This window comes from Diorhabda carinulata, chromosome 6, assembly GCF_026250575.1.
Source record: "Diorhabda carinulata isolate Delta chromosome 6, icDioCari1.1, whole genome shotgun sequence".
Taxonomy (NCBI): Eukaryota; Metazoa; Arthropoda; class Insecta; order Coleoptera; family Chrysomelidae; genus Diorhabda; species Diorhabda carinulata.
Genome location: NC_079465.1, coordinates 3,371,818 through 3,398,168, shown reverse-complemented (window position 1 = coordinate 3,398,168; position 26,351 = coordinate 3,371,818). Strand labels below are relative to the sequence as shown.

Genomic DNA, 26,351 nt, shown 5'->3' with positions numbered 1-26,351 from the left:
AAACAAATAGCGTAGAGTATTCAAATCCGAACATACAATTTTATGACAAGGTAGTAAATAAAGATAGTGAATATTTAAAAAAAATGGAATTAAACACGTCATAAGTTTTAAGCATCTATATTTGACGTTGTTATTATTGTATATGATTGTTTGGATTGACTACAACATATATTCAATCTTGATATGTAGAAGTTTGAGGTCGGTTGCTAGTTTCTTCGTTAAAGATAGTTACGTCTGTAGTTAGGGGCTTGAAGGTGCTCGATTCTACGATATGACACTTTCTCTTCTTCATCTAAGAAATCATTGGAATAATAGATATAAGATTCGTTATTGACAAAAAAAAATGAATCTAAATGAATACAATATTATGAACTCGTCCACTGACATATACCGTGAAGCCGATCCTGTTCGATTATGTTAAACTATGGTGAAGTTTGGTGAATGCGCCTATTATGAAGCGGCATTCCTCTGTATTGTTTTTATAAACTATTTACATTATGTTATGAATATGAAAGGTATTTTTGTTTGTTTACGGTATTCCAGAATCCGAATTATCTAGATAGTCGTTGAATATAAATAAGCGATAGTTTAGTGGATAAGGTCAGTACATAATTTGATGTTAGTTAGATGAAGATAGTTAAGTGTTTAGTAATAAATTAGTGCTTAGTGAAGTGTTAGTGGATAGTGAATTGGTGCGTTAACTGTTAGTGTATGAATAACGAATTTTATTGGATTAGAAAATATTTACGTTTAACATAACCTCTAAGGATTTTATAATTGATGATTTTTTTCATTGGATTTACTTACCTTAACACAATTTGACTGATTATCCTTGTCTAACAATGGTTCACATATTTTAATATCGCTGTCGGTGCTAGACACACTTTTTTCCGAAGAAGCCTTCGATAATAAAATAGTTGGTGATTTTTTCTCTCTCGCATTTTGAAAGGTACATTTTAGAGGTATATACATATTTGACACATTATGATTCTTCTTGCTACCGCTAAAAATACTGTGTAGAAATCTATATCTTGAGCCAGAACTATTAGATTGTAATTTACGGTAAATTTCATCTTCCGTTACTAGTGATACTTCTTGATTATAACTACTTGGCACCTATAATGTTTATTTGAGAAATAATAGGTTTTAGAAAAAATAATTGGAAAAATTAGTTTTATATTGTTTAAGCATCCGTAGGTAAGAGTAGTAGTCACTTCCGGAATGAAACTGACGTCATATAATTTCTTATGCGAAACTTGATCAAATAATTATTAGATTGAATTTAATATTTAATTGTATTAAAAAATAACACAACAAAATTTTATTTATGATAATTATTAACCTATCTAATATTAAATTAAAAAAAACTGATCTAATAGCCCTGACAGCTGAGACTTTTCTAATTAAAAAAAAGAAGAATTGTTCTCATAAACTCTCGATTGATTTGACTGTTTGTTGGTAGTGTATACTTTACCTCACGTCGTTTATATAACTAATAAGTAGTTGAAAATATATATTTACGATTTTTTATTTAGAAGTGAAAATGGGTCGGTTAAATTACCTCAGAATATAATATTTGTGCAAATTTTTACGCTAAATTTATTCTACGTAAGAGATACGTACATTTATTTCCTAAAAGACGTCACAACATACAAGCTAATCCTTGTAGGACTCCTTTACCTGCAACGTGTTCGAATTGTTTTGTCCTTTCAACGGCGATTTCAATATTTTATTGACATCTGCTAACATATTTTTCGAATTAATCAAAAGTGAAGGGCGTCGACTGCCGCAAACTGAGGGTGTTCTAGCTTGGATTTCTTGGTTCAAATTGTGCGCCGTTTGCTTTTTCCTCCAGTAGTTTTTGAAAACTTGCCGCAACTGTTTACTTTTCACACCATATAGGAAACCGTTCACCGGCACTGTGAATAATAACAGACTCGAAGAGATCGTGTAAAAAATGGAATTCAACGCTTTGTTACCGTCGCTGAAAAATTAATAACGGATTGCAACCTAACCTAAAATCGGAAATTTACTCATTTACCTGTTGTGGAACGAATCTACGACAGCCTCCCATAAAATAACAAAATAATACGGTAGATAAAGTATGAAAAATGAACCGACTATTTGAAGAAGAGTATACAGGGCGCTGTGGAACTTCGGCCCTGACGGCGGCGACGCTATTTGTTCTAAAGACATGGATAAGGGGTTTTTTTGGTGAGTTATAGCTACCTGCGCTGAAATTGCCACTTGGAATATTGCGGAAGCTATTCTATGTCTATGGTAGCGAGCTATGATAAATATCTAGAAAACACGTTTCACTTTCATTATACAATTTGCGTGCTATACAAATTTATATCAATAAATTAGCTATGAAAGGTTTCAGAAATTACGTCATCTATATCAACGTCAAATTTCCTTAATCTCCTGTAAAAATTTGTAAGCTCGGCAACGTTGTTAGATGTGATACTCTGTTTTTTTTTTTAGTGCTAAACTCCTACTCACCTTGACATTGGAAAATATAATGAAGAACGCCGGTAAGAATAATGAAAAAGTCGTATATATAATTGAATACCATAAAATTCCGCTTCCTGTAGATATTTCCGGTTGACAAGCACCCAAACGGGGTGTAAAAGTAAACGGAGTTATTTCAAAAAAAGGTGGCGTACTTAGAATGAGAGAAGTCGTCCAAACAACACCTAAAGCTATTAAAACCTACAAAAAATCAAGTGTTGTTTTATAAAAAACATTCCTCAAATGTTAATATTGGCAGTTATCTGTTGAAAACGAAGAAGACATTATATGAAATGAAAATGACACGTAAATAAGTAAAAGAAGAATATCACTTTCATAGATAAATTGAAAAGTGTAGAGATATTGTTGGAAAATAAATAATGGATTTAACCAAATATTATGAAATCTTGATAAGCTTTCAAAATTATTCACACATTCTATTTTGAATAAAAGAATATAATGTATAACTGTCATAGATAAATTAAAAAGTAGAGATAAAAATTACAACGTCAAGTTATTGAATAATAAGACAAGTGAAGGATTTGAAATAATACTTTAAATAAAAGAAGAATTCAATGTATACCTACCATAGATAAATTACAAAGTATAGAGACCATTTTAACCATATAAATATGTTATCAAGGTAAATTTTGAAATACCACAACTATTCTACTTCAAATAAAACAAGAATATGATGTATTGCTACTATAGATAATTGTAGAGATTTTTTTAATAGAATAAATATGAAATACAGATAAAGTTTTGAAATAACGCATCAATTTTGTACTTCAAATAAAAGAAGAATATGATGTTTTACTACCACAGATAAATTACAAAGTACAGAGAAAGTAAAAGTCACGTTTTTGAATTGATGCATGTCAATTTTAAATAAAAGAAGAAGAAAACTATTTATTGCTACCATAGAGAGATTAAAAAGTATAGAGGGAATATATACAACGTAAAAGATACAATTTAAAATTGATGCTTGTCAATTTTAAATAAAAGAAGAAGAAAACTACGTGTAGCTCCCATAGATAGATTACAAAGTTTAGAGAAACTAGGTACAGCTCATTGCTCCTAAATAAGTTACAAGTAGAGAGATTGTGTGAATTTTTAGGTTTACTCACTAACCTTTTTAGACGTAATGATTCGATTGTAATGTAGCGGTACACATATTATATAGAATCTATCACAATTCAATCCGCATATCGTCCATAGAGCCAAAGGTTGTAAGAAAGTGAAGATAAATCCATGAAACAGACATGGCAACCCAGCGGACTCCCATTCTTTACCGTGTGCTCCCGGTATGAAAAATACTAGAAATATAATTCCTATACAAATATCGATTGTACCTAAGTGGAAAAGAAGTATATGGTTGGCCGATTTAATCTAAAAATAAATACATTTTGATTACACAATTGCATAATAGTTTTCTGTATAATATATAAATGTCAACGTCAGTCATATGATTGAAGAATTTTCAATCGAACGCATTAAAATCCGCCAGGGCTGGCCTTGAAAAAAATCGGCACTAAACAGAGAAACAGATGTCCGTATAATGATATTATTCACATAAATATCAAATAAAAAGCAATTAGAGATGTTATTATCCCGTATTTTGTTATATGGTTACATAAAATAAAATGAATTTACGTCGATTTTATCGTTTTATTTATCACAAGAACGACCTTTTGAGTGTCGTATATACTCACTTGTTTTGTTAAAATTATCACCATCAAAATGTACCCATTTATTAGCAAACCAACTACTGTCGACAATATTAGAAATATCGAAAAAAATAACGATTTCATACCACTAGGTAGTCGCCATTAGGTATTATTTTCGCATTGCTGATATACCTGAAATAATACAACCATAATCAATAATCAAGCTTCTGAAATAGATAAATTTAATGTTTTTTCTAAAGTACTTAAAGTAATTTTTATTATTATTATACTTTTTTATATTGTACTTGATCATAATTTCATTCCCCCTTGATGAATACATAAGTATTCGAAAGCTCGGAATATATTAAAGTTAGTACACTTTGGTGTTTAATTTTGCCACAATCTCACTACGAAAACTCTCATAATCTAGCTGGCAAAGACCTCGTTCCAATTCATATAATATAAATATATTTAACCTAAGTTGACAATTGACAATTAAATCAAATCTGATAATACATATATATGTATATCGGGATGGTTTATAGACTAAATCTTGTTAGATGTACGCCGAGGAAACTGCAATAAGACGCTCTATTACTTTTATCACGATTCATCTTTCGAAGCCCAGCACTCAATTTATAGTCCATTAATATACAAAATTCAATAAACCTCTTGGTATTTAACAACAGAGCACTTTGTATAATTAGATAATTCACTTCAAGTGAGTTACCTATTGGACAAATAAATTTTCCTAACTTCGTTACCTATTGAATTTCGAAAGTGGACTTCTCCATTCAGGGTCGATCTAACCTTGACATAATGGTTCTATGAATATTTCAATCTCGGTAGTTAGAATCGATTTTTAACATAACGTAGGATATTTTTTTAAAAAAAAAACGAGATATTTGGGACTACGTGGCTGGTTATCGATTGATAATATTTATTTTGAATCTCAATATCTGATTTTTTTAACGAGAATTTTAAGGTAACAGTTCATACAATAAATCAGTTATTTTTTAACTACGACACCGCATCTCTACGATATAAGACGGCAAGTCGTCATTTTATCAAATCTTGAAAAACCCAATTTCCGCTTTCAGGAAATTGCCATTTAAATTTTATTTCATAAAATAAACGTCATGATTTTAATATTATTTTATAATAGCAGCTGTATCATAAACTTCAATGGAATATTCTAACTTTGAAGTTGACACAAAATTAATGGGAATTAAGTATACTAAAGAAATATTTTGCGAAATATTCACTATTACAAAGGCCAATGGTTACGATGTCATGTATTTACGCCATATTGTGACCATAGATAAACTTTAAGTACGGAGTTTTATCTTCCATTTGCAGAACGAACATGTGGAATTGCTAAATAATATTAATTATTGTTGTAATAGATACAATCTCTATTATTTTAATATATTAAATTTTTCCTACGTGTAGGATATTTATTTATTTACAAGCGTTATAATGTATATGCTGAATGTTTTGTAGTCTGTTATGTGTCGTCTAAAACCGTATCTCTACAAACCAAGTGTGAGAAAGATACAGGATCTCGAGTATGAATTGTTACAATATAACATACATAACCACATATTAATTTAGTTCTGATATTTTGCTCAATTTCTCTACTTCAAACAACGATATGTTCGAACTTTCTTGTTAGCACAAGGATTTCTCTCATTTATTTTCCTGAAATTGAAACGTTTGCGGTTATAACCACGATAACGGTTTGTTTGAACTAAGTTCAGTCAAACAGTTTTTGAAATTGTAAATCAACAAAAAATACTATTACTAGCATGAGTTTGACGTAAGCTGCTTACGTTAATAAAAAAATATTACCAATAAGGATTTAGAAAGAAATAATCTTATCGTATTGTGTATCTATTTTTACTTAAAGGACTACAAAATTGATATAATAATAATAATAATAATAATAACGGATTTAAGTTATGGATGTCTGTTCTATAGGTATAGCTGTGCAGTGTTTTCTTCCATTATAAACACTACGCCAACCAGTGTTGCCAGAGCTAGTACAATTGTAATTTTTCTAATACATTTTCCCTGAGTTTGCAAATATAAAGTTATTTTATATTTTCGTTTAATAAAATAGAAGTAGAAATTGTACTAGATTGTAACAATAATTAGAAAACAGAGCCAAGTTGATTTAAGTATATTTAGATCGTGAGATTTTTGTACTGCATTGCTAATTTTATCGGTAAACTTTATATAAATTTTTCATCCTTAAAATAATAATTGACACAGTCTATAACATTTTTGGAAAAAAAAAATTTAAATTAAACTTATGTTTATACATCTTTCTATAATTTTATTAAATTTGTTTGAAGTTGTAGTAGTACATTTTCTAGTTCAATTTTTACATTCAGCTTTTAAATTGTGGCAACACTGATGCCAACTCGCATCTTTTAGTTTCTTTCGTTTCGCCTTGATGCCGTAGACTCATTTGGAAAAAGGATTTTATTCTGATAAACATTACAACTTATTTGCATTTCTAAAATTTTAGACGTGAAGACTAATACATCGTAAGTGAAATTAATCAGTAGGTATTAGGTATTGCAACTACTAAGGTATGTTTCTAGATAATTTGGTTAGGTTAGGTTAGGTATGCGTGTCAAGTATTTTTTAATGTATATACCGGGGAGGGTAATAAAGAAGTATATGGCCTGCATGTAGCAATATGATGTTTAAAACTGTCTATCCTGATCAATTCTGGAATTGAACCAACTATTTTTCTTTTTATAAACTTTATACGTTCAGTTTTTCATTATTGAGAATATTAAACGTTTTTCCGAATCGTAAAAATAAATATCCGGTAGATATAAGTGTCGATAAAGATGATTCTAACGATATCCAAACTATTAAAGTGATTTTATTAATGATATAAAAGGTATTTTACGACTTCTATAGAAGAAAATAGATCAAAAAGGACAATACTAAAATAAAAATTGTGGTAAAATGTCGAGTTTTTTTTTCTTCTAAATATTAATAAAAATTTTTACAGTTTGACTGGGGATGAAATTAGATTTTTGATACTAGCTTCATCCGTAAATTCGAGGTAATATTGGGCGATAAAAACAAAAAGTGATATCTCTTTATTTATGGCAGGTTTATTATGTTGCTAACTTGAGAAGTCGAATTTATATGAAGTAGTCATAGCAATTGTGTGAAAATATCGAAATCAGATACAAAATTTTATACAAAAAAAAACGTAATTTCGTCACAAAACAACCTCGTTATTTTATAATTGGAAAAATGAGATTTGGGATGTGGCAACACTGACTTTAATATGTCAAATCTGACATTGCCTTCACATAGTTTGACATTTTTAATGGTGTACGTATTCAGAACGTCCAAAATCAGAAAGATTTGTGGTACACCAGCATTTGCTTGCCAGGAGTGTTAAAAACAAATTTGAGAAAAACCAATCGCTATACAAACAGACAAAATATCGAATTTATGGGTCATCCGCCGTAGAGTTCTTGATGATTTCTTCTAAATCCCAAAGATCAAAAATAAATTGCGAGGTTTTTCTACACCAGAAACGTATAACCAACTCAAAATAGAATATTGGGAACATAAAATACAGTTTAAGTGAGTGTTTCAAATTTGAAAAGTATTTAAGTATATTAAAATTGAAATAAAAATTATGTCGCCAGATTGTGTATCCACTCACAAACAAACAAACAACGAAGTAAAAAAGGCAATAAATACTAGTAAGATAATATGGTTTTTTAAATAAAAATAGCTATGCCTGATATCGATCTGTCTAAATACGGAGACATCGATAACACAGTGACGTATCGGTATAAAAAGAAAGTTACGAATATGGATTTAATTCCTACCAAAATTTTAGTTTTAAAAACATTTTATGCGGAAACATTTACTTCCGGAGACACCGGAAACGGCCATTATCTCAGATATCTAACTATGTCAAAAATCATAATGATCGACGCATGCCCAGAAGAGTTTCAGTGGAAAAAGTATACAAATGCATCATTTTCACGAAAAATCAATAGATAAAATGAAAATTTAGTAATTTATATAAGGTTAGGTTGTGTTAGAGTGTTAAATAAAGATAAACAATAATAATTTTCTTTAATCGATTGTTTTAATTGGACTTATAACTTTTACATATGAAAATCATTTTTTAATTTTTTAATTAATGAAATGAATGAATCTATTTTTGGTTCAGATTTACCAGTTGAATACTCTGCAATAGATAAATTGTAGCAGTGCACTGCTGCCATCTACTGATTGATGCATTTGCACACTTTTTCCACAGAAACTCTTCTGCGCATGCGTCAATCATCATGACTTTTCACACACGGATAGATCTTGATGAGATCTATCGAACAAAGTTATCCATAATTCGATATCTATTAGCCTTCCTGAGATAATGGCCACTTCCGGTATCTCCGGAAGTAAATATTTCCGCATAAAATAGAAACGATAAATCGACTTCTCGTATCATCAATAGTCTATGTAAATAACTATTTTTAGATATTTTTATAAAAAAATAGTTCTGACGTAATTTAAGCACAAAATAGACACAAGCATTCTAAATTTTGTAAATCGCTTGAAAGCTGACTAAAAAAAACTTTAAAATACCCAGTTTAAGCTTTATCAGTTTCACTGATATAGATCTAAAAAATATCTAAGAAATCCTCTTAACACCATTCCCGGCGACCGCCATTTTGGCGTAGATAATCTATTTTCTTAGATTACCCAAAATTTCATTTCATTCAAACAATGAAGTGACTTTGATAATCAGCCGGATTTTTCAATTGTAACACTTCTGGGATTTACTGTCGGAATTCTTTAATACTTTTTATAGTTCTTTAAGTAAGAATTTACTAAATTAAAATACACCAAATGGACTAAGACTAACACATTAATAGAGATGGGAGTTATTAAAATTAACAAACAGTTATATTACTAAAATTAAATTAGGTATTCGATAAATCTTTAAAGAAAGATATAACTTATTAGGATGATAACATAACCTAAAATTATTTGTATTGAAGATATACTAGTTAATCGTGGACAATATTTTGTGTGAAACAATAATTCCTCTGCTACAATTGATAAATCTTCTTCGTTTTCTACATATAATTCAGTTGTCAGTTGTCAAGCTATTATTACAAGGGAGATAAGGTTACTTATCTAACGTTCTAATTTCGTATACAAGGGAGATTTAATAACTACAATTAAGTGTGAGCTTTGTAATCATTTAGGATGTGGATCAACTACCGGGATAACAGTATACAAGGTGATCTAGAATATCTACAGTATTATGAATTTAAAAAAGATCCTAGGATCTAGAATTCACATGAAGGAAAAGATATAAAATTGAATATGTACTGGAAAAAAGAAATTGAGATATATAGGAGGAACGAAAGTTGGCAAATACTTATAGTAAAATCATGAAAATTTCTACGTTTAAGTTTTCGGACACGATCTTTTTAACTAAAATATTTTCAAAGATGGCAGATTTCCGGTTCTACCTGAAGTCGACTGTAACATTGTTATTTTAAATGGAGCACCCTATATATTAATACATTTTAGAAATCTACTTAAAATTTTAGTATACTTTTGTCTAAAAACTTTTTTCGAAAAATGCATACTTTTTGAGTTATTAATTTTTTTGTAAAAAATTTGACCGTTGCAGATCCTTATAAATTATTTTTTTACGAGGATATCCTTAAAAATATTAAAACTTTACGTCATTTCCGAGATAATTCAGGTTTTAAATTATTATTGTATTTTTTAACATGTTTTAATTTTTTATGTATACTTTTAGTAGGCTTTGTTATAAATGACACTTATTTAACTGTCATTTGTCAATTGTCGAAAATCTTCGTTATTAAATTGATAACGAGCATCTTTGACTAATGACAGTTAAATGTCATTTATTACAAAGCCTACTAAAAGTATACATAAGAAATTAAAACCTCAAATATCTCGGAAATGACTAAGAGTTGGAATAGGATTAGTAATTACAATTTGATTTGATATCTGGATAGGGGTTTAGGTATAGGAAAGTATACATGAATTTGCCTTATTTTTCAACACTGAATGCATTAAAATAGAAAAAACTGGGTGGTTCTATTTGAAAAAATGAAGAAATTTGATATTTAAGAAGTTAAACTTTGAATACTTTTTATACACACCCTGTATGAAATGAAAAATTTTTTAACGTAGATTTAAATAGGCCTGTTCTTGCTAAAATCAACCGAACAGAAACCATTTTAATATCTTTGAGGGTTTCCTCGTAAAAAAATCATTTATAAGAGTCTGCAAGGTTCAAATTTTTTACAAAAAAATTAATAACGCAAAAATTATACATTTCTCGAAAAAAGTTTTTAGACAAAAGTATATTAAAATTTTACATAGATTTCAAAAATGTATTAATATAAAGGGTGTTCTATTTAAAATAACAAAGTTACAGTCGACTTCAGGTAGAACCGGAAATCGGCCATCTTTGAAAATATGTTAGTTTAAAAGATCGTAACCAAAAACTTGAACGTAGAAATTTTCATGAATTTACTATAAGTATTTGCCATATACAGATAGTTTTAACTCGTCGTGGAATACCCTGTTTATATGCATGTTCCAAAATAAAAATTTTAGAAAAATTACAAATCTAAAGTGACTATTAGTCTATGAAAGACGTTGAAAATGACGTCACTGTGGTATGACAGGTTCACTTGATTTTTACATCACCAGAACGTGACTTTTTGTCATATGACGTGAAAAATGACATCGCGTAACCTGGGTATATGGGGTGGGATAAAATGATTATGACTTTTAAGAAAAATTATTTCAAATAAATTTTTTTTTATATATTTTGGACGAATCCCTTTTGCCCATCATGTACAAGTAACGCCCAAAATACCAATGTCCGGGTAGAAATTGTTGAACATAATACAGTGCAGACTCGATAATCCGAATTCTTCAGTAGTCCGAACAAGCATTTTCAATACATTGGATACCTGTCCTTTTAGGTCTATTTCCTATAGAAATTATGACTAGAAGTTCAGGGATTCCAACAACACAAGACATTGTCCTTAAAACAAAAAAGTGAAATTATTGAAAGAGTTGTGCATGAGTGCCGCTGAGTTTGAGGTTGGAAGATCCACAATCTGTGACATAAAACAGAAAAAGTCTAAAATCGACAGGTAGGATTAATTTTAAAACAATTTCAGTGCTTTTAAAAATGGATTTTATTCTTTTGAGCCGTCTAAACACATCATCAATTTGACGTGAAGACTTTTGGCATATTTTGCAAATTTAAATCAATTTTATGTCAGATTGACAAGAATAATCATCGATATTGACACCAAATCAACATCTGGTCAATATTTTATTGCTCAAAGATACGTAAAGCAAGCGAAAATTACAAATTACTTTGATAAAAAACAACTGCTTTGGTAATCCGAATCTCCTTGGTTTTACTCAACTTCACCACGGTTTCTCTCTATCCAAAATTGCACGCATGGTATCCAGGATCCTGGACCTTCCTGTTTGACCTTCTTCCAAAGACTTCTGCTCTTATTTTATCGTGCGAACCCTGTATCTCACTCCGAATACCTCTTTTTTTCTCAGGTATATTTCCAAAGTCCTTGATCACCATTATGGCTGGCTCCGAGACCTTTGGATAAGCTGAAGAGCCCTTCTCTGCACCTGTGCTAGTCTTCTGCACTCCTCCATATCAAATCGACTGGACTGTGCTCATGAGCAGCCGTCTCTTACTCGACGTTAGACATCATCAGCTTCAAGACGAATCTAGACGGTTATTCCAAGTTCTTAGCTATGTCTTCGTTTCTAATGTAGCACTTGAATGGGAATTTTAAGAATTATAACTTCGGTCAACGACAGCTGTTAACCACCTGATGCAGTTTTAGCTAGACCAGCTCCAGATCGCGAGCAGCAAAAAGTGCAACCGCAAGAATAGAAAAATTAATGTTTTAGAGAGTTTTTTTTTTTAGTAGCATGGTATTTTTGTATAGATTTCAAACCTTTTTAGAGTGATAAAGCTGTGGAATAAATAAATGTACCCGATATATTCGAAATATTAATAAAACGCGCAGTTCGACCTAGGTTTTTCTAGTTTTTTTTAATTTACAATCTAAAAGATAGTTTACCAAAAGAAAAAATAGTTTTTTTGGAAAATTTCCGAGGCGTATTTGATTTTTAAAAACAATTATTTTAGAAATTAGTCATTTCTTCAGCAGTGTTAAAGTCCTTTCATTTATTCGGGGAGACGGTGTATAATTTTCATCTTCGTATAAAAAGTATTTTCAAAATTTAATAAATGAACCCTTCGCTTACCTCTGTAAACAAAAATTGTCCAGTCCATGGAGTGACGGAGTTGGAAACGGAGCGCACTTCACAATATTGTCAACAATAAGTCGCTTTAACAGTGCAGAGTACGGAAAATTAATGGAAAAAGTATTGGAGAATATAATGTTGATCCATTGGTCGGTGACGCGGTTCTCAAGCGCATGGAAATTTCAGTGTTTCCCTTCGTTCAGGGTTACTGGATATATTTTCGGATTATTTGTTATATTTATATGGAATTTATTTGATAAAACAAAGTCGTTGGACCCTTACAATTCACGCGGTGTTCGTTCGGACATATATACTCATAATCACGAAACGAATTTCTTGATGCGTAAACATTCGACGTAAAGTTATACAAATATGATTTCTTGAAACACTTCTCACCGATAAATCTGTCTGATGTCACATGAAACTGACATATTTTCGATTGAAATGAACGTCAGTAAATATTATAACGAACAAAATGATTTGATTCGAACGACATTATATTAAACGAACGTCATAGATGACGTTTATCAACTACATTTTGACAACTTTGACACGTTACAATTCCTACCGATAAATCTGTCTGATGTCACATGAAGTTGACATATTTTCGATTGAAATGAACGTCAGTAAATATTATAACGAACAAAATGATTTGATTCGAACGAAATTATATTAAACGAACGTCATAGATGACGATTATCAACTCCATTTTGACAACTTTGACACGTTACAATTCCTACCGATAAATCTGTCTAATGTCACATGAAGTTGACATATTTTCGATTGAAATGAACGTCAGTAAATATTATAACGAACAAAATGATTTGATTCGAACGACATTATATTAAACGAACGTCATAGATGACGTTTATCAACTACATTTTGACAACTTTGACACGTTACAATTCCTACCGATAAATCTGTCTGATGTCACATGAAGTTGACATATTTTCGATTGAAATGAACGTCAGTAAATATTATAACGAACAAAATGATTTGATTCGAACGACATTATATTAAACGAACGTCATAGATGGCGTTTATCAACTCCATTTTGACAACTTTGACACGTAAACAATTCCTACCGATAAATCTGTCTGATGTCACATGAAACTGACATATTTTCGATTGAAATGAACGTCAGTAAATATTATAACGAACAAAATGATTTGATTCGAACGAAATTATATTAAACGTACGTCATAGATGACGTTTATCAACTCCATTTTGACAACTTTGACACGTTACAATTCCTACCGATAAATCTGTCTGATGTCACATGAAGTTGACATATTTTCGATTGAAATGAACGTCAGTAAATATTATAACGAACAAAATGATTTGATTCGAACGACATTATATTAAACGAACGTCATAGATGACGTTTATCAACTCCATTTTGACAACTTTGACACGTAAACAATTCCTACCGATAAATCTGTCTGATGTCACATGAAGTTGACATATTTTCGATTGAAATGAACGTCAGTAAATATTATAACGAACAAAATGATTTGATTCGAACGAAATTATATTAAACGTACGTCATAGATGGCGTTTATCAACTCCATTTTGACAACTTTGACACGTAAACAATTCCTACCGATAAATCTGTCTGATGTCACATGAAACTGACATATTTTCGATTGAAATGAACGTCAGTAAATATTATAACGAACAAAATGATTTGATTCGAACGAAATTATATTAAACGTACGTCATAGATGGCGTTTATCAACTCCATTTTGACAACTTTGACACGTAAACAATTCCTACCGATAAATCTGTCTGATGTCACATGAAGTTGACATATTTTCGATTGAAATGAACGTCAGTAAATATTATAACGAACAAAATGATTTGATTCGAACGAAATTATATTAAACGTACGTCATAGATGGCGTTTATCAACTCCATTTTGACAACTTTGACACGTAAACAATTCCTACCGATAAATCTGTCTGATGTCACATGAAGTTGACATATTTTCGATTGAAATGAACGTCAGTAAATATTATAACGAACAAAATGATTTGATTCGAACGAAATTATATTAAACGTACGTCATAGATGGCGTTTATCAACTCCATTTTGACAACTTTGACACGTAAACAATTCCTACCGATAAATCTGTCTGATGTCACATGAAACTGACATATTTTCGATTGAAATGAACGTCAGTAAATATTATAACGAACAAAATGATTTGATTCGAACGACATTATATTAAACGAACGTCATAGATGGCGTTTATCAACTCCATTTTGACAACTTTGACACGTAAACAATTCCTACCGATAAATCTGTCTGATGTCACATGAAGTTGACATATTTTCGATTGAAATGAACGTCAGTAAATATTATAACGAACAAAATGATTTGATTCGAACGAAATTATATTAAACGAATGTCATAGATAGATCATTTTATTACACCTGGAGACGACACTGAAAATATCTAATTATATTGTAGATCATTAGGGCGTAAGTTCATTTAGTGAGTTAGTATAGTGGAAGATGATTTCACGGAAGGCAATTTGAAGGATAATTTGGCAAAGGATAATAATTTGCCTGAACGTTATATACTTTGAACAAGTACGGAAACTTGGTAGTCTTGTTGATAACGGGCTATCATGAGTTATGTGATGCTTTTAATAGGTTTATTTCCTCAGAAATATAAAGTTTGGTATTTGGTATTTTGGTAACCTAAACTCTCCATTTGTCATCATTTTCTTTAAAATAATCGTTCACATTTTGTTCCATTCCTGAAGTTGTTTATTACAATTTAATAAACTGATTAACATGGAAAAACAACTCAAACCAACTGGCGAGTCGATAGATCAATATGTACAGATGAGCAAGGATAGCAATTTCTGAGTTGTTTTCGGTGACAAAACATGCATAAGGCAAAGACTTCTCGAACACAATTTAATATTTATATACTCATCGGAAAAATTACGACAGCAGCCGTCCAGAAACTTCCTCAAACCTCCGCTCATTCCAACCGAGGAGCGTGGCGAATAATCGAGAAACAACACAAAGTTTCCGTACATTACAGAATAGTTCGCTTACTCGACTAGAGATGCCACTAGTTGGGCAGCAACTGCGTTTGCCTCTCGTCAAAAGATGGCGCGATATATATTCAAATGTAATAATTTAACTCTCTTCACTCCTCGTATTTTTTCGGTATATTAGCCAATATTTTGGTGATTTAGAGGAGGGTTTGGCTGTGTTAAAAGTAAAAATATATGCTCCATTTGCAAACTTAATTTAAAATTAAACTACTGACATAAGATAGGGTTGCCAACCGTCCTGTTTCCCCAGAACATTTCCTAGTTTTTGTAGTGTCCTGGGACGTCCTGAATAGTTTTTAAGCAGCGTCAACATTTTTTACAAACTAAAGTGTTTGTTTCATATTTTAATAACTATTTTGTATGATTTTATTCAAATATTTTCATTAAAAAGTGTTATTATTTTGATTACTTGAATTTTATTTCACCTGTTTTCACTAGATATTTTTTAAATTTGAGGTTGGCAACCCTAACATAATAGACATACCTTACAGTGACATAAAATAATATGAGGTAACTACAAATAAATATAACAATAAAAATATTAATATTGATTTCTGTTCCTTCATTAGTTGCGTTCAGATTTTATCATAATTTTTTTTCTTACTGCTTTTATTTGATTTGATTCGATATGATGATCTAAATTTAACTTTTGAAAATAGGTCATCATGATAGAGAACACGTAGATCAATAACCGTTTTCGGGTTAACCTTACTAATTTATTCGTTTTCATGACAAATTCATAGACAAAAATGATATTTTTAGAACTAGATTATCAAACTAGCAACAGACTGTAATACATGTTACGAGGATGGCCCCAAAAGTAGCTGGCCCATACATTTTTCCCAGAGGGCTAAATCTGGCTAATAGAGTGCATGAGGTATCAATTTAAACGGTAATTGCATAATACTCGCCGTTAATAGTTTTCCCTTTTTCACGCCATCTCTAGGGCAGGCCAGGTACTTCATCATTCGTATATAAAAATCTACAGTTTCCATTGTTGAACATTTCCCATTTTCATCGGGTTCAAATTCTCTACAAATTTTATATTTATCTGTTTTTCAATACCTTTTTACCTATTCAGTACTTTGATATTATATATTTAACCTAGAGTTTACACTTTTATCAAGTAAATTAAAATTACAGTTAGCTCTGACCCTTAAAAGACACGTGTATGAATTTGACAGCTGTCATACTATTAATTTGTGAGTTATACGAATTTTAATGAAGCAACTATTGTTAGTTTATAAAAATGACAAAAAGTTCACTATTAAGGACAGCGGGGCGTTTTCAATTTTGAAACATATTCCGTACTTTCTAATACAGTGATTTTATTCAAGGAATTACCGCCATCTCTAGGTCAGGTCAGGTACTTCTGGGGCCTCGTAAATGACGTAACTTCTGTCGTTTTAATTCTTAAGTTTTTAAAATTCTCCATACTGCAGCTGACTAATTTCATGTTTAGTTGATTAGAATTAATGATAGTTCGAAAATATTTGTATCATACGATCAAACATCGTACGGAGCCGATGTTCTCGGTAATAAACAGTATTTGAGTGGAAAAATGAATGTTTACTGAAACCGCCGTATTTTCCTTTGACTTATCTCGGCCTTATTATAATCATTAAACAGAACAATACGATTCTTTTGTGGTCTTAGTCTGTTTAAGCAAACAATCTGATAAGATCTACTACCTACAATAATTATTACATTGGAATTTAATGTGCGAACGGTTTTGTTTTGGTTATGTATGAGAATTTAGAGAAAATTGAACAAAAAATTGTTCATTTATGAAAATATTAGTGTTCGATTGTTAGGTTAGTTCATTGTTTGAAAATATGAGGTAAGTATAGTTGTAAGACTTTATAAACAAACAAAATACGCAAATGATATGACGTTATTAACATTTTTTATCATTTTATTAATTTATTCTAATACTATTTGAAAAAAGTAAGACTTTTATAGTTTTTCTATAGTGTGGACTGTATAAAATCATTTTTCTGATTTCTAAAATAGCAAGCAAGACGAACTTTGAGCCTTTTATATAGATATATCTTTCATTTTGGATGATACAAGATATTGTAACCATCAAAATTGTAGTAAAGTCTAGACTTTCACTAGATTTCCAAAAAAAGGAAATTTTCAGTCTATAATTTCACGAAAATGGATAAAAAATGTGAAAATTTCTTTATGCAATAATTATAGTTCAAAAATTGTGATAACTCGTAAAACAGAAAGGTGTACCAGTTCTAGAGAAAGAAGAAGAAAAATGACATTATGGAAACAATATTTTAAACAATTATTGGAAAAAGAAGAAGAAATGATAACAGAAGGAGAAAGTGAACAGGAGACAATATTGGTAAATCCAAATCGACAAGAAAACACATTTTTTATTTAAGTAGACGTATAGCCTTTCAAAAACAACATTAAACAACAAATCGATACTGAATTTCTTCCATTTCCAATTATACAACTATCAAACTGAAACTGAACGTTCAAAATAGCCGAAATTGTATAGAGAATCTCTTAATGCTTGCGTAAATATATTTCCCAACAAGTACCTGCCAGGTTGAAATCGGAAATTTTTAGACAACCCCTCGTATATTTCTTCTAACAAACTGTACCTTATTAAATTTTCGAACGCAATTAGATAATATTTAGAAATCATATTAACTTTTTCAGAGTCTAAATTTCAACTAACAACACATGACAATTCTAAAGATATTGTCGTAATGAGCTGGGGACAGGAGCTCGGTCCCATCGATCACGACGCACCGAATTTATTTGTATATACACCGAATGGTAATTCATCCGGCACCATGTACGACGATTACGATTACGGTTTTTTTAACCTAACATTAGATGATTGTAAAGAGCAGTATGCTGTTCGATCATTGGAATTATCGAATACACACAAAGATAAATTTTGTAAAGTAACGTTTGACAGTATAGCTTGTTGGCCGCCAACTCTATTCAACGAAACGGCAACGATCAGCTGTTTTTCTGAATTGTTTCATATTAAATATGATTCTTCACGTAAGTATATTTTTTACTCTCGTATATAACTCACATGATGGATACGCAAAAGAACCTATAAATTCAGTTTGTTTTCAAATCTACTTGTAATAAAGGTACCTGTTACGTCGACAAGACCATTGTTTGTAAATAACATATCTCTTGTTACTCGACGGATAATAGTTAAGGGAGTTGACTCACAGAGGGGGCTTTAGTTTTAAAAAGCTCATTCATAAATTCATATCTCACTATTAATACGTTACTCGCGAATCAAGAAAGGTAAACGTTGTCGGATTGTGATGATAAATGAGATTATATAATAACAAAATTTTGTTCGGTTTTCCGACGATATGATGGGATTTCTGGAATTTTTTTAAATGTATGAGAGGTGTGATTTATTTTTGTTGAATAGTATAAGGGATTAAGAACAATTTTACAATTACCTAAAACTTCAGCGAGGTAAATATACATTACTACATATAATATTCTATATGTTTAACGGAATGTTTCTAATGTTCTATTTCATAAAATTTAAAGTTAGTAATATGTTATATCCATAATTGATATTTTCAGTAGAAAATATTTGAAAAGAAATTTCGTTTTAGTACATGAATCAATTTTAATTAGAACAAGAGAAATATTAGAAGCTTGGCAACATTGTTAGGTTCTTATTCGTAGATGTTATTTCTTCTAAAATCAAAATAAGAAAGTACCTTCTTACTCTACCAATTAAAAATTATAAGAGCGGAACGATATAAATAAACAAAAGATACGTTAAAAAGATAATTTAGTAATAATCGTCATTCATACAATATGGTGCTGCACACTTATTTATGGGGATATGATATGTCTATCTCTTTTTAGTGTCCTCTCGCTTCAGACAGTATATTGGTTTCTTTCTGTCTCCCACTTTTCTAGCAATGTTGGCGGGAAACAATTGCATGCAAAGGAATAAGGTTAACAACTTACATTCAGTTAAAATTCCCTGAGCTTATCTACTAATCCCTTATTCCAGTGGATGGGAACATGTGCGATGCATTCACAAAATATACCAGAATACCCGATCTCATAGACATGACGCGAAAATACACCAACTTATACGATAACGCACTAACTTATGTATTGAATCCACATTAGATTACGTCGGGGTCGCAATTTGTGTACTTTTACGTAAATAATCACTCCAATCGGTGTTATTACCAGTTCACTAACAATAAATTTTGTTTTCAACATGTACCAACGCCTATGCTCCGACTCCCGCACTTTTCACTTTCTTTGGATTGAGAGTATACTAAAAAGAGATAGGTATGTCCTATCCCCAGATATTCTCAATTCAATATTTATTGTAACTGATATAAGATGTCGCTACAGGCGACTGTCATAATATTTATTTTTTATCGTTAATCATTACATTTTACGTGTTTACTTTTCTATTTTTTACCTTAATTTCAGAAATGTTTCTTTCGTTTATTCAGATTGAATACGTATAATTTTATTTAATTGAATTATAAACGTAATTATAAAATATAGTTGGTACATTGGCGTCCTCTGTCAGCAGGATTATAACTATTGAAATATATGTGGTTATTATTCTTATAAAGTTAGAATTATTCTTATTGATATATTGGGAAGTTTAGTATATTTTCACTTTCTTCTTTCGTTCTGATTTATAAATATTTTTAGAAAATGCTACGCGTTTTTGCCATGCAAATGGAACTTGGTCGAAACAAAATTTTTCTATGTGTAAAGAACTAATAGAAATACCAGAAAATACATCGACGCAGGCTGATATATATTTTGTTGGATTTACATTAAGTCTAATAACTCTCACTATAGCTGTAGGAATTTTTATGTGTTTTAAGTAAGTAGAAAAAGATTAATTCGTTAAATTGAACGATTTTATTCTCAGGGAAAAGATTATTTTGGTTGCACCTCGTAATCACAATGAAATTTACTTTTATAAAAATGGTATATAGTTGCCAAAATTATTTTTGGTACAGATCACAAAGCAAAATTCCAAATAGTTAAAAATAAAATAACAATAAATTTATATTCAGAAAATGTATACTCTATTTGTGTATAGTTTCAATGCTAAATGGCCGAAAGCAAAAAATTTTCATCCCTCAATTTTTTTACACACTAAATACAGAGCTCGGAACAGACAAAATCCCATCTAGATCGATTAACTTCTAATCGTTGACTTTCTCAACAAAAAAAGATTAACACTTAATCTGTTTCTTCATTCATATATCTTTTCATTCAAATTTTTTCAAAGTAAATAATTATAAAAACTGAAAACACATCATCAACACGTGTCAGTGGATCAACTAATACTACATAGGTTTCCCGCCGAAAGTTCCTAACCCAAAACATGTCAAGCGGGATATTCTCGACGAGTATGTAGATACAGCCGGTATTAAAGAACATAAAGACCAGTATTTCTTCATCGAAATATCAAAGTTATTAAAAAATAACGTAATAACCCTGTATTAATGTGATTTCTTTTTCATTACGTAAAATAGATGATTTTTTACAATGACACAACATATTTTAGAGACTTGCGTTGCCTTAGGAATAAAATTCATATAAATCTTATGTGGTCGTATATTTTGATGTATTGCACATGGATTGTCATGTTAATGCTCGTAAGTATATTATTCCATAATTTTGAAATAAACATTAAGTAATAAAGGCACGAGTTAATTGGACTGTTAGAAACTTTATGGGAGTACAGTCACCTCCAAAACTATCATAAACAGTATTAATTAAATTATCTTTATTTTTAAACATACTTTACCTTTTTGGCAACAAATTGAAAAACACGAAACACAACTTATCGCACTACCGAAATATTTTCCTTGAATTTCCGACACCTATGCATAAATCGAAAATTCAAAAAAAACTAGTATAACGCGATTGCGCGTATTTATCTAATTTATACCGTGCCTTTTGAAATTAAGCCCATTATCACCTATAAAGAGCAAGTAATTTCTATCTAAAAATTTCTAGTTCACTCTTTTTAGATAAAATATAGGTATAAGTCCATAGTATTATGCAGATTTGGTACAATGTTATTACATTATTCCCACGCGTCCACGTTTTTTTGGATGTTTGTGGAAGGTAAGTTGATTATTTATTTTTCGTTTTCATATAATTTTCTAGGCATATATTCGTTAATTGAATGTTTAAAACGTTATTACTTGAAAACTATGACAAATAAACTTATAGACAGTTTAAATTAATATGCGTATATTTTTCGTATTCTTTCTAGTATTGGCTGTAGCCACGTCATCTATTGTCACATATGATACTAGTGATTATACCACCAGCAATTCTTTTGTTGGAGCTATAAACAGAAACACGTTCCTTTTAAATAGGAATAAGTTCCGTCTGATACTTCATATTCGTATAAATAAATATCCTATTAAAATTGAAAAAAATAAACTTACGAGAAAAATTCTCACGAAAATTGTATTTTCATTTTAGGAATGTATCTTTATACTTTAGTTGTTAGGACTATGAGAAGGAAAAGTTTCAAACTACGTGTCTACGTTAGTATAGGCTGGGGTAAGTAATATACAGGGTAATTAAGAATGAAATACATTTTAATAATCTCATGTTTACATTGGTATAATATCCATAAAAAATGTAGATGAAATCGTCTTGTTTTCAAGTCTCTTGAAATTCATTTTCTATCAAAAGAGACCTAATCCAGACGATTTATCAAGAAAAATATATAAAAAGGTAATTGTATTCTGACTATTTCACTAGTTGTTAGATTATGACGTTTTCTCTGAGTGATTAGGTTAGTTGCACTGTTTTCTATAATGGTTTTGCAAATGGCGGATGGAAAAGAATCGACCAATCAGACCACTGCCAACCTTAATCATAATATACATAGATTTATTATAATTTCAGTATATTGTCTACAATGACACTAAAACGAAGTCGTTAAATTAAAAGCAATGAAGTCGATTTATAATTTACCATTTAATTATTAATGGCTTTAACAATAAACTTGCGACACATACATTAACAAGTTCTCTTCTTCTTTTTTTAACGGTGTTTGGTTAAATGAATTACAAACTTATTGTAGGCATTCCTTTATTATTTATTATATTATGGGGAGTCCTGAAAGGAGCTATGAGTGATAGTAACGACGAGAATGAAGTACGTATGATATATATGTATACTTCGTTTTTAATTGGCGAACGGATTTCAGTGTCCATGGTTGCAAAACGATTCTCTCGATTGGATATATCTAGCACCATCTTTGTTAGTGATATTCGTAAATCTCGCGTTTCTCTTCAGTATTATGTGGGTGCTAATAACGAAATTGCGATCTTCCCCAGCCGTGATTGAACATCAACAGCATTACAAGGCCGCTAGGGCGCTGTTGATATTGATGCCGTTGTTGGGAGTTACTTGGGTCATAACCATTTATGTGCCGTCGGATCCTACCGAAACTCAAATTTTTCAAATTGCCCAAACTGCACTTTTGTCCACCCAGGTACGTATAGAAACTATATATTTATACAAAAGTCCTATTTTTTTCAAAAAATTATTTATTTTTAAATTATTGGTGCACTTTTTTATATGGCCTTAGTATGTGTGAGCTAATGTATAAATTTTCTACTTCCATATTAATCACAAATTTAGACGTTTTCTTTTCATTCCTTCTAGCAAATGGCGTGATAATTCATTCAAAATAATTTTTCTGTGCGATCTCTTGGTAGAACTTGCAATCAAAAGTTACATTTATTGATCGTTTTGATAATTTTGCTTCTTTTTACCAAATTTATTCAACATAATATATATAATATACTAAATTAATTAGTTTGACAGATTTTATTTATAACGGTCACATTTTTCCCTAAAATTGATAACGGTCATCTTATTTTTGCTGGGATCAATGAACTTAAGTTTAGAATAAAGCGGACCACACACAATATTTTCAATATCCGCATTTTCATCGTGTGAGAATCACTTATTAATACTATCAATATATTGAAAAATATATAGATAAAGCCAATTTTATTGACAGACATAAAAAATTGAAAAATCAAGGACTCCTAACGAACAGGAAATTTATGTCTTTCTAAAATTCAATCCTTCATCCTAATGTGCTTAAAATATAAATATTTTTTTCGTAACATGTACAAAGACTGTCAGAAATTGATAATGAATGCAAATATTCATTATGTTAGGGTTTCATCAATTCATTAATTAAAATATTGACAATGTTATTGATAGTGTGAGGTTCGCTTAACTAAAGCCACTAATTTAGTCTTCCAGTTTTTAGTTGATAAACTGTTTATTTAGTAGTGACCATAGTTTTTGAAGTTTTGTTCGAGCAATAAATACATCTACATTCATATTTTTCACTTTCTTAGGGTCTCATGATAGCTTTATTTTATTGTTTTCTTAACACTGAAGTACAAGCAACTATAAAGCACCATTATGACAACTGGAAGGCTCGACGATCATTTGAATCGAATAATCACCGTAAAAGTAATGGATTAGTAAGCCACAGGTAATAATAACCTTAATGTGTTGAGTATATTTTGAATGATTCTAACCTCAAATTATGGATCAAAGCAAGAAAATTCAAAATTTGATCAAAATTTAGTCATTAAATTCCAATTAATTTTAACTGAGGTATAAAATTAATTAAATTTTGTTCAAAACTATATTTATTTGAATTTTTCTGACAATATTCAATGAATTGAAAATTTGTTTAAAAATGTATTTTTTGTTTTGTTAATTAATGAAGAATAAATCGTTATATATAAATATATTCAGTAGGCATACCGAATGGACGCTGATAAATAGCGATGAACCCGAAGCACTTTCCTCAGAAAAAACAAACAATCTAACAACACTGTCGAATATACCGGATGTTCCAACAACGAGTGAAGTGCCAGACATTGAGATATAACCTAACGTTTCTAACTAATATACGATAGAACCTAAATTATAATTTACTCAAATTACAGGCTTTTTTCCACGTTTTACTATGATATTTATACTTTTAAAGATCAATTTCAAAAAATACTAAAATTCGTTATATGACAGAAACCATCTGAAGTTGCAGTCGTATGCGCGAATTTGTCAAAACCAACGCCATATGGTACAATTGATGTTCGAATCCAATCAGTAGCGTAACGATTGTGATTAGAATATTTGGGTATAAATTATTTTTTAGAGAATTTGAAATCTACGTTATAGCTTCGGATACTATTGATGTTTTTTAATGTATTAATTTTTTAGAACCGTAATTTTCGATTAAATAATATTCAATTATAAATTTTATTGTCTATTCAGAAAAATTCGACTACTTCCGGAAACAGAAGCTCCAATATACAAAAAATTGAGATGTCTATGGACATAATCTTTTGTTCTACGCCAATGGTGGAACGTCGTAGATAAACAAGATATAATTTGATTTTTTTCCATTGTTAATAATCGTATTTCGTGTGGGTTCTTACGTGGATTTGATTATTTATTGAAAAATGTGAAAAATTACGAGGTAATAACACGTCTAGTAAGACAACAGAGGTGCGAGTTTCGATTTTTACGATGTAATGACACGTCTAGTAAGACAGAGACGTGCGATTTGATTTTTACGAGATGACACACCTAATAAGACAACAGAGTCGTGCGTTTTGATTTTTAATAGGGAAAGGCAAAGAGTGAATAATTATTTTTAAAATTATCTTTTTACGTCAGAAGTCGATTTTTATTACGATTTCAGTGAGTACGTACTTAGAATACTTACCTCTTTATATATTCCAATACCATATTATTAATTTTCATATTTTAATCTTTTGTAAGATAAATAATTAAACTGTAAAATTTTTAAATTCTTTATTACACAAACTCTACAAAAACGTTAGGGAGGGTAAAGAGTGCGACTTGATGAAAGCTTTGTTTGCCGATCAAATTCCTAATCAGTTTAGAAACCGATCGTATGCGCGCTTTCAAAATTGTTGCGGTGGAGGGATTAGTTACCCACGAACGACAATCTGTCCCTAAACCGATTCGGAATTTGACATAGCATTCAGAAAATCGCGACAGGACATTTTATTTTGGAAAATCTCGTTTTCCAAGGATAATATCGATGGAAACTCAAGGAGTTTTCCACGAATGTATCCTCTTTCGGTATTCCAAAAAGTAGGAATCAAAAAGTTGAGGACGGCTTTCGTTCTGTCAGGCCATTACCATCGACAAGTTTTATAAGTCGAATGGGGTGCAATGGACATCTACAAAATGTGTCATACTAGACACTGTGCGCGGAAAATATACAATGCCCAGCAGAGGTCGCTTGAAAAGGTACAAATGAAATGGTTATTTAATTTATTTTGGCGTGGCTTTGAGTGAGATGCGTATAAATGAAAATTTACTCCGGGAAAATGAAAAACGATGAAATTTAAGCAACAAATATACCAAAACTTTCAACAGCTGTCGTATATCCTACAATCCAAAACAAAAATATGGGTGTTAAAGCACCAAAAGAAAAATTTCATACCTTTGGATTGAAATATTTATTTTTTCTATAAATAATTCTTTCATTAAAAATGAAATTTTTGTTAGAATAAAACAATATTTCCCTAAGATGATCATTTTATTTTGAGAAACACCTGTATTACCATTATTTGTAGAGCAGTGTAGCTTTCTCGCATCAAAATTTTGCCAGTCATATAAATGGAGTTTCCAGAATTTCAAGG

General features: G+C 30.4%; 2 protein-coding genes and 1 long non-coding RNA gene across 5 annotated transcripts; 2 read left to right on the top strand and 1 right to left on the bottom strand.

The window, feature by feature from the left end:
- Window positions 1-101: 101 nt before the first annotated feature.
- Window positions 102-21,569, bottom strand: LOC130894718 (trace amine-associated receptor 3-like). 2 transcript variants are annotated; one of them, XM_057801678.1, is made up of 8 exons: window positions 21,422-21,569; window positions 4,224-4,370; window positions 3,643-3,900; window positions 2,503-2,712; window positions 2,042-2,301; window positions 1,681-1,984; window positions 808-1,116; window positions 102-292 (listed from the first exon to the last, which is right to left on the bottom strand). In XM_057801678.1, the coding sequence occupies exons 2-8, from the start codon at window positions 4,320-4,322 to the stop codon at window positions 173-175; spliced, it is 1,560 nt and encodes a 519-aa protein (XP_057657661.1). In that variant the 5' UTR covers window positions 4,323-4,370; window positions 21,422-21,569; the 3' UTR covers window positions 102-172. The 2 variants fall into 2 exon arrangements, with proteins under 2 accessions (XP_057657661.1, XP_057657662.1); XM_057801679.1 differs by lacking the exon at window positions 21,422-21,569 and adding an exon at window positions 12,540-12,959.
- Window positions 10,971-12,307, top strand: LOC130894738 (uncharacterized). Its single transcript, XR_009059376.1, has 2 exons — window positions 10,971-11,386; window positions 11,814-12,307. It is a non-coding gene; the product is annotated as an uncharacterized LOC130894738 (long non-coding RNA).
- LOC130894720 (diuretic hormone receptor-like) lies at window positions 17,318-24,617 on the top strand. 2 transcript variants are annotated; one of them, XM_057801684.1, is made up of 10 exons: window positions 17,318-17,452; window positions 18,292-18,645; window positions 20,308-20,485; window positions 21,179-21,269; window positions 21,648-21,744; window positions 22,111-22,191; window positions 22,721-22,794; window positions 22,847-23,134; window positions 24,018-24,157; window positions 24,430-24,617. In XM_057801684.1, the coding sequence occupies exons 2-10, from the start codon at window positions 18,342-18,344 to the stop codon at window positions 24,560-24,562; spliced, it is 1,386 nt and encodes a 461-aa protein (XP_057657667.1). In that variant the 5' UTR covers window positions 17,318-17,452; window positions 18,292-18,341; the 3' UTR covers window positions 24,563-24,617. The 2 variants fall into 2 exon arrangements, with proteins under 2 accessions (XP_057657667.1, XP_057657666.1); XM_057801683.1 differs by having other exon boundaries at window positions 24,427-24,617.
- The last annotated feature ends 1,734 nt before the right edge of the window (window positions 24,618-26,351 follow it).